This window comes from Dendronephthya gigantea, unplaced genomic scaffold (genome assembly GCF_004324835.1).
Source record: "Dendronephthya gigantea isolate DGI-Jeju-01 unplaced genomic scaffold, DenGig_1.0 000117F, whole genome shotgun sequence".
Lineage (NCBI taxonomy): Eukaryota > Metazoa > Cnidaria > Anthozoa > Malacalcyonacea > Nephtheidae > Dendronephthya > Dendronephthya gigantea.
Window position 1 is genome coordinate 626,777 of NW_021163127.1, and position 17,680 is coordinate 644,456.

At 37.7% G+C, this 17,680-nt stretch overlaps 1 protein-coding gene across 1 annotated transcript; it reads left to right on the forward strand.

Moving 5' to 3' along the window:
• Positions 1–16,182: 16,182 nt before the first annotated feature.
• LOC114535422 lies at positions 16,183–17,055 on the forward strand. Its single transcript, XM_028556734.1, has one exon. The coding sequence runs from the start codon at positions 16,183–16,185 to the stop codon at positions 17,053–17,055; it is 873 nt and encodes a 290-aa protein (XP_028412535.1).
• The last annotated feature ends 625 nt before the right edge of the window (positions 17,056–17,680 follow it).

A 17,680-nucleotide genomic window follows, 5' to 3' on the forward strand; every position in this document is an offset into this window, starting at 1 on the left:
ACTTAACTAGACTACTCGCTATCACATGATTAGCGAAAGCCCGCGATTCGGGCAGGCGCTACGCGTGTAGTGCAACCACTGAGCTATATATAGAGTGAGTGCAACTGGTTGCGCATATTGTCAACATATTGTCAGTGATATTGTGTTTTACGATCTACCTTCGACTCGAGTTTATTCTAGACGTCAGTGTTTAACAGTATCCTATTATTCCTCTCTCTCAACATTTCAATTTGGTAAGTACGTTGGGATTTTAGTCTAATTACTTGGACTACTGTAGGTAGACCGAGTTGTAGAATGGGCTCAGTTTTTTCTTTTGCATTGCGAGTTTACAAAAATCACGCGTAGGCGGCACGAAGTCTTCGAACCAATCGAAATCGTCCTAGGATTGTTTCTCGCGCGGGTGTCACGAACATGCCTTGTTACGAGATAACTGTAACCCAAGTGATCGCTTAAGTAGGCGTCTTGTTTTATTAAAGCTAAAAAAGCCAATAGACGTAAGTTAAATCTTGTTATTTTTTGTATTCATGCACGTTTTTTTCTGTATTTGGTTTCTCTATGTATCATGTATGTTTTGTAGTTTCACCGCATTTGATTGTGTTGTTTATTAAAGCTATATTATCGATATTGTACAAGACAGTGTGGTTGCATGACACATGCGAACTCCGTGCCATTTTTCGAACCAATCGAAATCGTCCTAGGATCGTTTCTCGCGCGGGTGTCACGAACATGTCTTGTTGCGAGATAACTGTAACCCGAGTGATCGCTTGAGTAGGCGTCTTGTTTTATTAAAGCTAAAAAAGCCAATAGACGTAAGTTAAATCTTGTTATTTTTTGTATTCATGCATGTGTTTTTACGTATTTGGTTTCTCTATGTATCATGTATGTTTTGTAGTTTCACCGCATTTGATTGTGCTGTTTATTAAAGTATATTATCGGTATTGTACAAGACAGTGTGGTTGCATGACACGTGCGAACTCTGTGCCATTGTTGGCTTCACGAGCAAACATTGGCATGGTAACGCGATACATACTTTGATGGAATTGACACAGTTATGTGTTTATTTACGTGCTAATGTACTTGTCTATAATTTACATGCTAATATTTGTGTCTGACAATGTTAAGGCAATGCCGGTAATATAATAATTAAATGCCTCATATATATACTGGTTGAGAAGTCAATCAGAATGCTCAAAAGACATTATTTAATGATGAAATTATACTAATGGTGTATATTTCATGTTTCATTGAATATACCTATGGTTTTGATTATAAATACGTTACCCAAACGGGTATTATTTTTATTATTATTACTATTATTAATGTTATCTTTTTCAGAGAGAAAATTGGCTCAAAACCTGAGTAAGTGAAATCTTCCTAGCTAGCTTTTGTCATAACATTTGACATTTGTCTATTCTGGCATACCTTACAGTTACTTGTATTAAAATTTGCACCTTACTATAAACAAGCAGCACAAATTTTAGTACTGCTAGAAATATTTACATGTTTCCCCCTTCTAGGTGATGACCATGTTAAACTTGGGCAGGATGACTCACTTATCGGGTATATCAATTAATATTTCTCTGAATATATTACATAGGTGACGGGCTGTTCATTCTGTGTTGTGTCGTACCAGTATGGAATCTACTCTACAATGTAGCAACATATTAGTTCATGTGCTTAATGTTTTAAATTGTATTTATGGTGTTGATTAGAAATAGTATAGATACCTACAGGTGCGCTCAAAAGTTATTGGACACACAGTTTTTTGATTATTTTTTTGTCTGGTGAGGATTTGGTTGGAAAATAACAACTTATTTTAGCACAGATAGTTATTTCGTTCAAGGAACATTAGATTCTCCTTAGCTGTATGCACGGAGGCATTGTCTTGCATAAAAACGAAAGACTGCCGTCCACCTTGGAGTTTCATAGTGGGCGCCATTTGGTGACGTAGTATGCGATAATAGGCTTCAGCGTCTACTTTTCCCTCCAGCCTTTTTATTTTGCGTTGGAACTCTTCGCAAGGTCGCCGCCGCACATACACTTTACCACAATTAGGAAAAAGATTATATGTACTTTCGTAAAACCACATCACTTTTAACCACTGATCAGCTGTCCAATGTCTCTTCGCTAACGCATATTTTAGACGGGCCAGCGCATTGACTTCTCTTATCAATGGTTTCTTTTTTGCTACTCGTCCATTCATGTTACCTTCTTTCAAACGTCTTGGGGTGGTATTTCTTGGCGCTCCAGTTCGTCGATCATTACGCTCATTCAGGCTACCAGTCTCGTTGTACTTCTCCCAAAGGTTTGTTACAGTTGAAGGACTGACCTTGCAGCACGCAGCAATCTGTCGGTTGCTCAACTTTCCTTCCTTCTTAAGAAAAATAGCACGCCCCTTGGTTTCGTCTTTCAAACGTCTTCCACCAATCTTCTTAGTTTTCTGATCACGTCCCATTGTAAGATCATGAAATTTTGCATGGATGAGGTAGCTCAGACTCGTGGATATATATATGAATGAATCCACGTTATACTTGTGGGACTGTAATGCTATTGGCATTTTCGCATATATCCAGACATTTCCCACTCATCATTTCTAATCCTGCAAAGGGATAAGTCGATTTTGTAAGCCACAACCCTTAAGAACACATTTCGTTCATGAAAAAAAACAGAAGGTCAAAACTTATCGGCGTAGCTGTATGTAATTTGCATAAATGACAAGGCTATATAGTATGTAGCTCGTAAATGTTGTATTAAAGCATAAACTCTTGAGTACTAAAATATTTTATTTCAAATTCTGTGTCAAAATAAGTTGTTATTATCCGACCAAATCCTCACCAGACAAAAAAATAATCAAAAAACTGTGTGTCCAATAACTTTTGAGTGCACCTGTAAATGTCTATTATCATTAACATTAATTATTATTTTTTCAGAGAGAAAATGACAGAAAAACTGAGTAAGTGTAATATTTCAGGTTGCAACATGCCAGCTCAATTATCATAATGTTTGTCTATTTTGACATACATATGTGTTACATGAGTATGCATTATTGTATTAATCAGGGAAACACTCATTTTTGCATGTTTTGCCCTAGGTGATGAGCATGTTAAACTTAGGCAGGACAGTGATTCATTTATTGGCTACATCCATAATATATCCGCTAAAAAAAGATCGTTACTTTGACTTTTAACTGCAGGGCAAAAGCAAAACTGTTCGTGGAGTTTGCTTCTCCCCCCCTAAGTTAAAAAGATTCTCTGAGTTCAGTGTTGCTGGTTCTCCAGTTCAGATTAAAAAATTTCGCGTTGACACCAATTCCAAAAGCGAAGATTACTTAATGGGTAGCGATGTTTCCTTGGAACCTTTCCCGGAGATTGACTTTGCTAAAGTTGATAAGCCAACAAAGATGGATCTGAGCACCATAAAGTCTCTGTACCCTGGTCAAATGGTAACAGTCATTGCAAAACTTTCCCACCTCTATCCCTCAAAATGTGCCTCCAACAATGCAAAGATGCAAAATGGAGTTTTAGTTGATCCCTCAGGAATGATGAAAGTTACACTGTGGCGTAACTTTGTTGGTGCCGTTAAACAGGGTGGCACATATTCTCTTAAAAATTTCAAAATCTACAAAGATAAATACTCCCATAAAATTTGCATGAGCACGGCAGTAGCAGGATCAGAAGTAGAAGAAGCAGCTGAGCTTCACACACCACAGCTACCCATGGTGAAATTGTTGGAGTAGAAAAGATAAGCTATTACTTGGCATGCTGCAGGTGTGGTAAGAAGGTTGAGGAGAACAACAATCCATCTTTCATTGAATGCAATAGTTGTCATTTGAAGCGGAAACAGAAGTCATTAAAGAGACATTGGTTTCCATTTGAAGACCAAGAATATAACAAGATTGCCTACCTTACAATGTTTGAGGATCTCATTGTTGAATTGGCTAATCTTATTCCCATTAGTGTTGAAATTGGCACTTTGACCCAAGCAATAACAGAGGATATACTCTACAAGGCACTCGATGGATTGTCTGTTAGCTATAACAGACGAAGTAAAGTCTTTAACACAATTGCCACAGTTGTATAGATACAGATTATCGTTAACAGTTTTACCTTTTGTTCCAGTTTATGAATGGAGCTGTTCAGGTTCAGATCTACATTATATATATTGACTGTATGCCTCACACTGTCTTTCTGAAAAACATTGTGTGAACTCAGACACTGTGATTATTAGTAATATCTTTGGTTATACTTGGTTTTGTTTTGTTTTGTTGGAATTCTTGTTACTCCAGCTTTAGACCTTTGTTAGAACTGACCAACATTGTATGATCTCAAGTACTGTGATTAGTTGCAGTATAATGTTCACTTCTACTTCATTGTTTTTCTATAATTATTGTTACAATTACTGTTGTTTAGCTCATTGCTTTCTACAAAGGCTAGTCTTTGTTTAATAAACCGTTTAATAATATACAATTTATTTATCTTACAATTAGGCGGCTGATTCGATGCAACTTTAAAAGTCACTGTTCATTTCGACACTCCTGTCTAGTTTCAACACGTTTTGTCCCGCTCGAGCCTGCCCAAAATCCATTGTTAACTTTTAAGTCTTTTATGTGAACATGCTGATGCGTGTGGTCAGCGTGCGTATCGTTATATCTCGGTCAACCTTCGTAATTTTTTCAGTAACAAATTTCCTAGCCACATAGCCAACAGCTTGTAGCATCATGGCGGCTTTCGGTATTCTACCGAAGCGGCCATAAAAATGTCATTCTCTTCTTTGGCACTAACCTTTATTCTTGTTTTTCCGGCATTAGAAAAATTTCAAGTAAAGATATTGTGGGTATTACTAAAAAATTTTATTGCCTGAAACTTAATTTGACCTGCTTAATATAAAGCATTTGCAGCGAAAATTTACCTGAACACTAGATACGACTGTACAAGCAATATATAAAAAAATTGGCATCATTCTTTTAAATCCACCCCCTTTTTCACATATCACTGAAGAAATCTGGAGGTTACAAAAATGCCAGATTGCTAGAAATCAAAGATTTTTATAAATCTTTGCCAGGAAGAGGTAACTTTAGGGAAGTGAGTTTGAATTCAAGTTGGCGTAAAGTAAAGCCTACACAGAAATTTTGACAAATATTCATTATAGAGTAAACTAGTGAAAAAATTATTTTATTGGCCACTGGTCTCTGCATATTTAACTGGAGTGCTACAGTTGGAATTGGGTTCAAGTTTGCAAATGTTTAAAACAAAGCGAAAACACTGTTATTTACCCTTTACTTAACATATTTCCATTTGTGAAAGTTTAGAATTAGTTTTAGGACTTCAAGAGTGCTATATCTTAATTTTCGCTTCTTACCGGCCCTCCAACAAATTTTACGAACCTATTTTACTTGTAGAAAGAGGCCGGGCATGTCCACATGCACATACCAAAATTTCTGCTTTTTTCAATAATTCCTGTAAAACTTAATGAACATTTTTTATCTGAGCAGTTACAAAAATGCCCCATGATAAAGGGAAGAGATATACAATTTAAACGTTTTTCGCGAATGATTTTTCGCCCAACTGACCCAATAGAATATTCCAAGATTAATACAAGTTTACTCCCCCTCCCATACCCGTATAATCGATTTATATTTGTTTAAATTCCAACCCTCTAGATATTTAGATTATTGGGGGTGTCGTAACCCCTAGTTGCCACGCCCAGTCGCCCCTGACTGCTCTATCAATATATTTAGCAGTAGGATGGCACTCATCGACTCCCTTAGTCTGTATGCATCTCAAGATAGAATTATCAAGTAAATTATTATTATCAAGTAAATGAATTATCAAGTTATCAAAGCGTTCCCGAATTTTTTTTAAACATAATTGATATATAATTTTCCTAATTGTACTAATTTCTGATCTGAAATTAATTCTGGAAACTGGAGTGAAGCGTTGAGAGCAGGCTTGTAATCTTGTACATTCTTTTACAAAGAATATAAGAATTCTTCAATCATATAAACAATTTCTAGATAACATGGCTGGTAAGAAAATTTTATATTTGTTGAAGTATATTGCATAATAATTCATTAGCTATTGCATAAAGATTCCTCCTTTGTTATCCTTATTTACTTGTCATGTCATAAACGCCTTTGCAAACAGTAATTTTTTGTATTTTTCATTACTCATTGGCAAAAACGGAGAACTGTACCGTCCCAAATGACAATCCCCAAATTATATGATTAATATTAGTCAGAGCTGATATATTACTGAACAAATAGGTACTTATGAAGGTTAAATATTGTATTTTACTTGCTTAATTAAGAGTCATGTGAGAAGAGTGCAGTCAGTGTACCAGTCTTACAAGTTGAATTTTCATATGACCTGAATGGTAAAAATGAGCCATTTATAAGTCAATTGATGAAGAAATTCAGATCTTTCATCATTAATGTGAGTACACACTATATTAATCTCAATTTGTCAATAAATTATCAACATAGTCAGACATAATTCTTGCCACCATATAATTTCAGCCGTGTGTTGATTTGTAATTATTTTTTGCCAATTTATTTATCATTAATTCATTAAAGTCCCAGAATAATAAGACTAAATGACAAAATGTATTTTAGAAGAATAATGCTATAAAGTTCTGCTTCAAGTATGCCCTGAGATTATGGTCATACTGGTAATGATTATGATTATGATGATATGATCATTTGTTGTCCACCTATTTTTTTATTTTTATTCTTCTTTAGTATGTTGTACTTCAGGCAACAAGGGCAGATTTCGTTCTAACCCAATCAGCGTGTTTGTTGACATTTTTGCTCTCCACCAATCAGAATGCTTGAAAATAATTGTAAACAAAAGGAGCGAGAAAATATTGCCGTATTCTAAGGCATCCGTGAGCCAGAATATTTACTTTTTATATTCGAAACCGAAGGAATGCAATAAAACATAAATATATCTTGAATTTTGCCGTGGGGTTTTTTAAATTTCAAAACATAACGTGAAATATCGACATTTGAATTACTGCAATGATCGCGCTCTATGGCTACAATATATCGTTAAACCCAATAAATTATTTGGGGAATAATGTCCGTTTCTTCTCAAGATTCTCTTTTCCGTCTCATGTTTTCATTGTTTTAAAACCGGATTGTTATTCATATCAGTCGTGTACATATCAAAACACGAAACAACAGAAAAAACATGATTTAATTTAAAGTTACTTAGGGGGATGAATTTTACGTAAGACACTCAACAGAGGTTTAACCTGAGGTTCCCCTTTTATTTGCCGTGGGTTTTCCCTGGCAACCGCGGGAAAAAAAGGAAAGGCGGGAAAAATACTCTTTTCCATTCAAAATTCGAAAAACCTAAGCGTTTACAATAGAACAGCTAGAAAATGCCAAAATTTAAAAGAGGTTGCACGAAAACTGGTCGAAATGCGATGAAGGTAGAGTTGTCAATCTGCAGGCCTGTGGTTTAATGTCCGTGGCAAATGCTTTGCAGCTATTTCTGGAAGCAGAGTTAGGCAAAAAGAGTTGGCATAAAATAAACCACCTTTGTGCAACATGCCTAAAAACATGTACAACTATGCGAAGAGTAACCAAATACTTTGGCAAAGATGATCATGATGAGATGAAAAAAAATATACAACAGTGCCAGGTAAGACTAGTAAAAGCCAGAATCAAACTTCATCTGGATGCCTAATCTTATATTGTGATCTATGATCAAGTAAGTTGTAAATTACTTGTGATGCTACTAATTGTAACCTAGTAGTGTAATATATGTAGTAGGTAGGGAGAGAGGCGGGGGAAGATGATGAAGAAAAGAGGGAGGGATGTGTGGGGGATGAGAGTTATAATTAAATTATAATTAAATTGAGAGTTACATTCATTATAATAAAAAATTATATAAGTAATCCTATACACCTTCCTTCCACCCTCCAACATATTAATTATGGTAAATTAATATAATATTTCTAGCTAACTTACTGTACTTTACTATACTCTGCTACAGATGCATGTTAATCCTGAATGTACTACATCTATTCATCACCTTGAATCCAGCCAAAAATCAAATGAGAACCAAGAGCAATCTAATAGCCTGGCCGGTGATTTCATTGTCCCAAAGATCCAATTTATTCCAAGTAGCATTATCCAGAACTCTTCAACAGTTTGGAATCACTGAACAAGGACTTCAATCTCTCAGAAATCTTGGTATCGCTGCGCATCCTCATACAGTGAAAGCACAAGCAAAGTTATCTTCTTTGTCACATTAAGTCATGTTACCAGCTTCATTAAATCAGCGTTGGAAAACAACCATTTTCTCATATTCTGTATAGACCACTTCCACAACATCCATACCATGCATCGGCCAGAGTCTAAAACACAAACAAATGCAATACACATGTCCACTTTGCTGGTGAAAGTCTTTCCTAACATCAAAGCAGTATCCCAGGAAGAAGTTAACTTGCTACCAAATTTCCCAGTTAAAATTCCTATCATGAAAGGCCTAATATCAGACAGTATGCACAACATTTCCAAGACATATGCTGAAAATATGCCTGACTGGGTGGTGGCAAAATATTTCAATCCAGAATCGGAACGTCAAAGGTTAATGGTTCATGACTATCAACAGACTGAACTAGAGGAAATGAGGCGTATGGACAACACCAAACTTGTTGACAGTCTTGAATTGCCATTAAAATCATGCGAAAATGTTCTAACTGCAATAAAGAAGATGCTATCTGGTGGTTTACAAATTTATCTTGATCACAAAATTGCAGCATTTGTTGGTGACTGGCCAATGCAATTTTTTATTCGAACATTAGTCTATTCTGCCACCCCATCCTTACCAGCAGCTCTTCAAAATGTTGTTCCCCTGATTGGTCCATTGCACATTTCCCTGAATGCGAGAGAATGCATTTTGCTAATATTTCATGAAATATTTGCTGACTTATACACATTTCTATTTGGGAAAAAAGCAAAGCTAGCAAAGAAACCCAAACCATGGCGTGTATCTCTATTGCTAGAAGTCATCTATGGAGGATGGACACTTATCAGAGACACTATTCTCACAGTCTTTGGCAAATGCAAGGATATCGAGTACCTCACCTTAATAAACCTGCTTGACAGTTATGTTCCTCTTGTACTGAGTATTTATTCCATCCTCTTCAAGTGTAACAGTTATGAGCTATATTGCCATTCATTGCTGCATTGTTGGATCATGTTTGTAGTGTTTTGCAGACGTCACTACAATAAAGCCCTGCTTGTTATGATGTCATTGTTTGAGCATTGGAAAGAAAATACCCATTCCATGTTTGAAACCTTGCGCCAGAATCTTGTAGCATTTGATGAATATCCTGTGGAGAACTTTCATTCTGTTCTTAGAGCACGGACAAATGATACAGATTCAGCGGAGCAGATTGCATTCAAGACCAAAGAGATTGATGCATGTATACACCAACTGCAATCTTTCAAGTCTGTCTTTGTACCACCAAAACGATTCAGCTTCAGTTCAAAGAAAATAAAAATGTTGAAGGCCAAAGCTGCCAGGTTTCTTGCAAACAAGTTTGAAATCTTGAAAGATCACCCTGACATGGCAACTGAGCAACCACGGGTTAAACGGCAACCCAAACATGTTACCAAGTGGAGACTTCCAAATCTGTTTTGAGACAGAATTGTAAACAATCGAGTCCTGCGTCTTGGATTTACTTCTGTTCAACAAGCTCCAAATCCAACCAGGTAATGATGTGCAGATAAATATAGAAATATATAAAATTACTAATGGTAGAGGGGCAGGACGGGTTAATTTAGTTTTGGAGCACAGTAATAAAATTCATACATTTTACATTGATAAATACTGAGTAAACTTTTAATCACAGTTAAAAAAAAGTGTGCTTTAATCTAGAAATGAAAATCTAAAATCCAAATTAAACAGAAGCAACTTACTTTTTGGTATTAATAGAAAATGCGATTTGCTGGAGTGCAACAAGGAAAGTCCCCTGTGGAGAGTATTCTGTGGTTGTGGCCATTCTTTCCACATCGAATGTGTTTTGCCTGACATCAGCGTTTGCAAAATTTGTCAGTCCACGTTATTAACAAAGCTGGAGGACCTTGGAAAGGTAGCAAACAAGGCTGTTTTCTCCCACGACTTGACAGATACTTTGGACGACGAGGACGAGACAGAAAGCAATGACGAAGGTGAAATAGATGACGATGACACAAACAGATCAGATCGACTCGGAAGACGAAATCAAGGATAGGGACATAAACATTTTGTTGCAACAAATTCAACGTTGGGAACGACCTGACACCCTTTAAAAAGTGTGCTCCATAACCATAATGACCGTATATACACCTACTACTTCAAAGTTTATCTTCATATGAAACGGACAAGACGACTCAACGCAAACTGAAAGCAGATGTGGACATGTGGTAAATGTTGCATATTCGATCTAGTCTTATGACGTATTTCCGGCAAGAGGTATGAAACAACATTTACATATTAAAACCAGTTTATACATGTTGCATCAAAAAAATACCAAATTTTGAGAAGAAACCGACATTATTCCCCAAATAATTTATCGGGTTTAACGATATATTGTAGCCATAGAGCACGATCATTGCAGTAATTCAAACGTCGATATTTCACATAATGTTTTGAAATTTAAAAAACCCCACGGCAAAATTCAAGATATATTTATGTTTTATTGCATTAGTTTTATTGGTTTCGAATATAAAAAGTAAATATTCTGGCTCACGGATGCCTTAGAATACGGCAATATTTTCTCGCTCCTTTTGTTTACAATTTTTATTTTCAAGCATTCTGATTGGCGGAGAGCAAAAATGTCAACAAACGCGCTGATTGGGTTAGAACGAAATCTGCCCTTGTTACTTCAGGCATGGTTATTTAAATTGCTAGAAAATAGAAATAAACACTTCTTTGGTTAGCACATGAACAAAATGACCCTACATGTATATGCTTATAAATATTTAAGTTATCTATTGATTTAACTTGTCTAAACATCTAGGATATTAAAGGCTCATATAAAATTGAGTGTTATGATGATGTGGAAAGTGAAAGGCATGTAAAGATCGATATTGAATTGCCCAGTTAAGTAAGCTTTGAAATATTTCTGTTAATGTATCATTGACATTATGTAGAGTGATAAAAATAACTGCAGGGTCAAATAAACACTACAGTTTTTATTCTCTTTCCAATATGAGCAATGCGAGTATCAAAATATGAAATAAACTGTGAACGATAATCAATACGTCAGTAGCATTTGAAAATTATTGCAGATTTCAAAACATATGAACAGAGACACAGGGACGTGTGCAGGATATTTTGTTGGGCAGTAAGGTAAAAATTATGAAACACACACACTCAACCAACTATTTAAAAGGAATTTCATTTACCAAAATATGTGATATAAAGCCAATGTTTCATTCAGCGGTATTGTTGCACAAAAATATAGGTGTTATCATTTCAGGTTATTTGCTGTTCAAAAGGTTTGCGCACAGGTAAAAATCATGTTGATGCAAGTTGTTCAAAACAGGAGTGACCAATGTTATGCTGCACCAAGTAAGCAGCATTGGCAAAAATGGTTGTTAAACCATCAATACTGTTGCAACTTGTTGGCAATCATGTCAACAAGTTGCAACAACATGATGATGCAAAAAGGATCAACAACAATGTTAACAATACTATAGTTCATGGGGTGCCCCACAATGGATTTGCGTAATAATTCAGTAAATCAAATAAATATGACGTCACAATTCACAAAAATATGGCAGACTTACCGAATTTATAGCAATGTAGGAGCTTAAGTATTCATTTAGCTATTTAAAAAACTTAGCAGAAAAACCAGAAATTATATGTCGACTGAAAAAAGTTCAGAGTTTAGTGGAAGATGTAAGTATCTTATATCAAACATTTTTGACAACAACCGCGGAAGATTGTTAATTGGGGGGGGCCGAGACTATAAATATTCATATATTCATTTTAAGCATTACTATTTTTTTCAAAATGATTGTTTTTGCGGTCTATTAACACCAATATATGAATATTAACCTCCGAATTAACAATCTTCCGCGGTTTGTGTTTGAAAGTATGAACTAAGAACTGATAGCTTTTAGGCATTACAGTACTGTCACTACTGTGCATAAATTAGTACATATATTATACATATTAGCACTATAAATTACAAGGTATTTGTTAAAATATACAACTTGAGAGTGCTTGATAGACATTTCAACATACAGTAATGTGTTCTTGTAGAACGAAGGCTCTTTTTTTATTGCAAAATGGAATTTAAGTGAAGATGGAAAATGTCATGAAGGTCAATTGGATATAACTGTAAAGGGAAAAAAAAGATATTTGCGACACCTTATACCCTTAATATTTTCATGAAACCTTACACTTGCAAATACTCACAATAAATTGTCACTGTCATTGCCTAAATATTCTGGTTTTATTGGTTGCTCATTGTTTACATGTGGACTCTTTGAAGATTGTAATTGTAGTTTTGTTTGCTTAATGAACCTAAACAATCTATGGTTTAAATAAACCCATGGATGTTTTTTCAATCATTTGCCTCCTAGCTTTGTTCAATGTATAGTAATTGTCAGCAAGGGCGAATGAATAACACATTATACTAACTTACTTGAAGGGAGATAAAACCTTCCATTTAAGGTTATAATTTTGCCAAAATACAAGTACTTGCAACATGATGTAGCTAATATTTTATCAAATATGACAAATTTGACCATCTTTTAAAGCAGTTTAATAATTACTTCTATGAAAACTACACATACATAACAATGTGTCCAGATATATTCTCAATACTTTGACAATGAAGGATCATATGGTATTAAGCTAGAAATTAAAAGTGAAATTCTTACCCCAAGGACCAGAAAGATTTGCTATGAGGCCATTTGGAAGACAAATGCTTTGAAATTTTAAACAGTGCACACGTTTATGTCCATTATATACATCGCATTGCTGCTTTTCTGGTCTACACATAGGTCTTACAGTTCCGTCAATAAATCCGAAGCAATTTGTCAATGGAGCTCCTTTACTGTGGATGTGGTGTGCATATAATTGGAGATTTTCAGAGGAAAGAAGGGGTAAGTTCCACGATCTTAGTCGGGTACTATTTTCTTTGTAGATGAAATTTATCATGAAGTGTACTATTCTGCACAATTCCGGGACCGACCTAGCGAAAAGAGGTACCATGTCGCAGTACCTGCCTGGATACGCAAACCTTTTACGTAATAAAATACACAGTGCCTCTAACCCACGACAGGTATTGCAACATTTTATGGAGATTTCTTCTGGTATTCGTAATGCTTCCTTAAGACGGGGATTTATCTGTTTTCTCAAACCTAAGCTCTATTTTGCAAACCAATTCATCCAAGTTATTCCAATCGAATACCTGGTAATCTTTGTAAGGAAAGCTACTTTGCTTCCCGTTTCTATAGGTATTTTTTCCCTGGAAGAAAATATATTCTTCCTCCCTAATTTCCCCTTCAGCTAGAGCTAAAAGGAAAAAATCATTCGTATCTAGCGCCATTTTGAATTTCGCGCCACAGCCTTTCCGGTGAATTTGCAAGTTGCCGAACACCTTAAAATCGCAACGGGAAATCAAACAATCCAGCACTGTCGACCCAGACTTTTACGCGGTTTAGACGTAGCCGTAGCCGTTCTCATTGCGTTTGCCAAACTCACTAATGTCCCATAACTGCTGGACAATAAATTATTGATCTGATCACCCCACCTAAGATGTTCGTCAATATCCACGCCAAGCAACTTGGTACAAGAGATTCTCTCCAATGGGACATAAATTTAAATTTTTCTTCGTTGGTTTTTAACCATGATGGCATTTCATGGATTTGTTGTTCAGAGTAATTACCTTTGTCAATGTGCCAGTCATACACTGACTCTGGCATTTCCTGCCTTGAGTCAAACAGTTTATGAATATCCGTCTGGTGTTTTTTTGGCTCCATGTGGCAGAGCTTTGCCTGTAGTTTCCTGGAGAACTGGCTCAATCTCAACGTCATTGAGATATCAAAGAGCAGAAAATAATACGGCAAAGCAAGGAACAAAGATGGTGTAAAAGTGGCCTACAAGTTGATAGACATGCATATGTTTACCAGTGTATACCTTCATAGGAAACCTGAAAAGCTATACCCTGCGTCTGATTCTTCCACAAGGTTAGCAAACCAATTTGCGCATTTCTTTAACAATAAACTTCCTAAAATCAAACAAGGTCTGCAAATTCCATCGTCAGGGAATAACTTGCTTTTCTCACAGCGAGATAATCTAAAGTTAACTTGCTGTTTGGCATTTTCACTTATACTACAATTGAGAAATTATGAAGAATTCTGAAAAAACTGAATTTAAAGTCCTGTGTGCTATGTAGCGTAGATTACATATTATAACATTTGCATAATATGGTGAATTATGTGACATAGCGGATGACGTAATTCTAGCAGCGCTAGAACGCAGCTACAAGGAGCTATATATAAGCTCAAGTAAAAGTGACGCAGCACTGAAACCGCACTTGAACAGTGCTAACACAGCGCTAACTTGGTTTTGCAGATTGCCTTCTATGGTAATCATGGAACTCCAGTTATCTGGTTATAGCAGATTGTATTACCATAGTTTGCGTGCCAAATATGTCATAATTAACTTATGCAAGCACTATATAAACACTTGCACACAAATATAGAAGATAGAGATATAGAAGATAGAAATATAGAGGAGTGTAAATAGAATACAAGAATTATATATTCCAAAGCTTTACTGGTGTTAGACTGATTTCTATCACGACGATGGTGCAAGCCTGAAATACTCAGTTGAAGTTTGGATTGAGTTAAGCTTATTGCTAACGGTCCCTGGGACACGGATGACACACCCAGTTTTACGGCCCAACGTTACATTGGTGGCAGCGGTGGGATCCAGAAAACCAGAAGCAGCCTAGAAAGACCAAGACTACAAAAACTGTGAGTGCTTAGTCACAATTTTTGGGCTGGGGCTTTACTGTAGTTCCAAAACTGATTTGTTTCGGAACTCTGGTGGTGTGTTCGCCTTTCGGGTGTCCTTTGGTATTCGGTTGTGTAGATTTGCATTCTCTTGTATTTAAGTTCGTAATTAAGTTTGAGTAGGGAAGCAGCATGTCTACGGATCAGCCCAGTAGCAGTGGAGGCAGCGCGCCAACTACGACGCACCATAAGGTAGCCGTCATGCCGGAAGCTTTCGGGGCCAAAGACAAAGAGGATTGGGTTTCTTGGCTTAAGTATTTCAATAATTGCGCAAAATTAAATAAGTGGGGCGCTGAGGAGAAACGTGATTTCTTGGCAGTTCGTCTCCGTGGCGCTGCGCAAGAAACCTAATTCTCTTTGTCCAAAGAAGTTCAGGATGGAACATTCGACGGTCTCGCGGAAGCTCTCGGCAAGAAATTTGCGCCTGTGGAGCGTCTAGAGTTGTATAAGGCTGATTTTCAGGCTAGACGGCGCACGCCGGGCGAGAAACTAAGCGAATTTGCGTCCAACTTAAGTAAAATGGCTAGGAAAGCATTTCCTGGCGCACCAGCGGAGATTCTTGATCGTTTGACAATGGATCGCTTCATCGCGTCTTTGGATAGCACGGACCTTCGCATACGTGTTAGGGAAGGCAACCCAAAGACGTTCGATGAATGTTTAAGTCGAGCGATTCAACTTGAGGCAATTTACGAGGCGGAAATTGGCCAGAACCGTGGCAAATCGTCTCGGGTTCAAACGGTCGAGAAATCTGCAGAGATGCGCATCTCCGAGATGCTTACCAAGCAAACTGCTGCGCTTGAGAAGGCCGTCAATTTGCTAAGCGAGCGCGCCAAATCTGGGGATGGAAATAGCCGTAATAAGCCAGGGTTTAAGTCCAAGGGCAAAATTACTTGTTGGAAATGCGGTGGTGTGGGCCATGTTAAAGCGAAATGCCCCACACAAGATTTACCAAGCGGGAAGCCGGAAAACTAGGGTTGGCTGGCGCCGCGGGTCGCGCGTCAGCCAATGATTCATCCAAGACCCAGCAAACAAGTTCCAATGCGAGCCGGGAAGGGGGTGCAGAAGTGTCAAAACCTACAATATTAGGGTCGTACGGGGTCAATGAAAGCGCCAGCGTTTATGTCCCTGGGTGGATAGGAAATGTCAGGGTAGACATGCTTTTAGACACGGGTTCTGCTGTAACTCTCGTACATAAGCGACTATTGGATAGGGTTAACCAGGGTGAGGGGATGTCTAAAGCACAGGAAAGGGTGGTATCAGCAAACGGGCAGCCATTAGGAATCCTAGGAACGTGTAAGCTTAGAATACGTCTAGGGGGTGTTGATGTTTATCACACGGTGCTAGTGGCGAGTGATATTACTCAGGATTGCTTGATTGGTGTTGACTTCTTGGCTAAGTATGATTGTAAAATTAATTTTGGGATGAGTTCGGTTAACGTTGGGGGTAGGGAAGTCTCTATGGGGAATAGGTTTGAGGAAGGTGGGACATGCGAACGGGTTAGGTTGGCGGAGACGGTTACGGTGCCGGGTGGACATGAGATGATCATGTCAGCAGATGTCAGGGCAATTAGTGACGAGGTCACTGGTATAGTAGAGCCCTGCCCAGAATTTTTTTCTAAGCACTCAATTCTGGTGGCCCGAATAGTAACAAAGCCACGGGATAACCATGTGCCTGTCAGGTTATTAAATCCTTCTCAAGACCCAGTCACCATATACCGAGACACAACCCTTGGGACGTTTTCTCCAGCAAACGTAGAGAGTCCTGTAGAACCGAACTCGGAGGTTTACCAAGTGAAGTCTGTTCGTGGGAAAGCTAAATCGTCAAAATCGCCTAAAACGACATTAACTCAACTGTTAAATTTGGAAAACACGGACATAGACAGTTCGCAAAAATTGCAGTTGGAGGAGTTTTTGAGCGATTTTGAGGACGTAGTTTCGAAAGGTTCGTCAGACTTGGGTAGGACAAACCGGGTAAGACATCGTATTCCCACGGGTGACGCTGCTCCTATTAAACAATCCCCAAGATGAGTCCCCTTCCATCAGAAGGACGAGATGGAGAAGAATTTAAAGTTGATGCTAGAGGATGGCGTTGTAGAACCTTCTTCAAGTCCTTGGGCCTCCCCAGTTGTTCTAGTAAAGAAGAAAGACGGTAGCACTAGATTTTGCGTTGATTATCGTCGCCTCAACGACGTCACACGAAAGGACGCTTATCCGTTGCCGAGGATTGACTCGACCCTTGATGCTTTAGGTGGGGCTAAGTATTTCTCCACTATCGATCTTGCTAGCGGTTATTGGCAAGTTGAAGTAGACCCATCGGATCAAGAGAAAACTGCCTTTGCAACACCACAAGGATTGTTCGAATTTCGTGTTATGCCGTTTGGGTTAACTGGAGCCCCAAGTACTTTTCAACGATTAATGGAGTCTGTCTTAGCGGGATTACAATGGTCCACGTGTATGGTTTATTTGGACGATATCATCATTTTCAGGACGACGTTCGAAAACATCTCGAAAGGTTACGAGAAGTATTCACAAGACTTCGTGAAGCAGGACTGAAGGTGAAACCACAGAAATGTAAACTGTTTCGGAAAGTCGTACCGTTCTTGGGCCACGTCATCTCTAAGGAGGGGGTCGCAACCGACCCCAGCAAGATAGA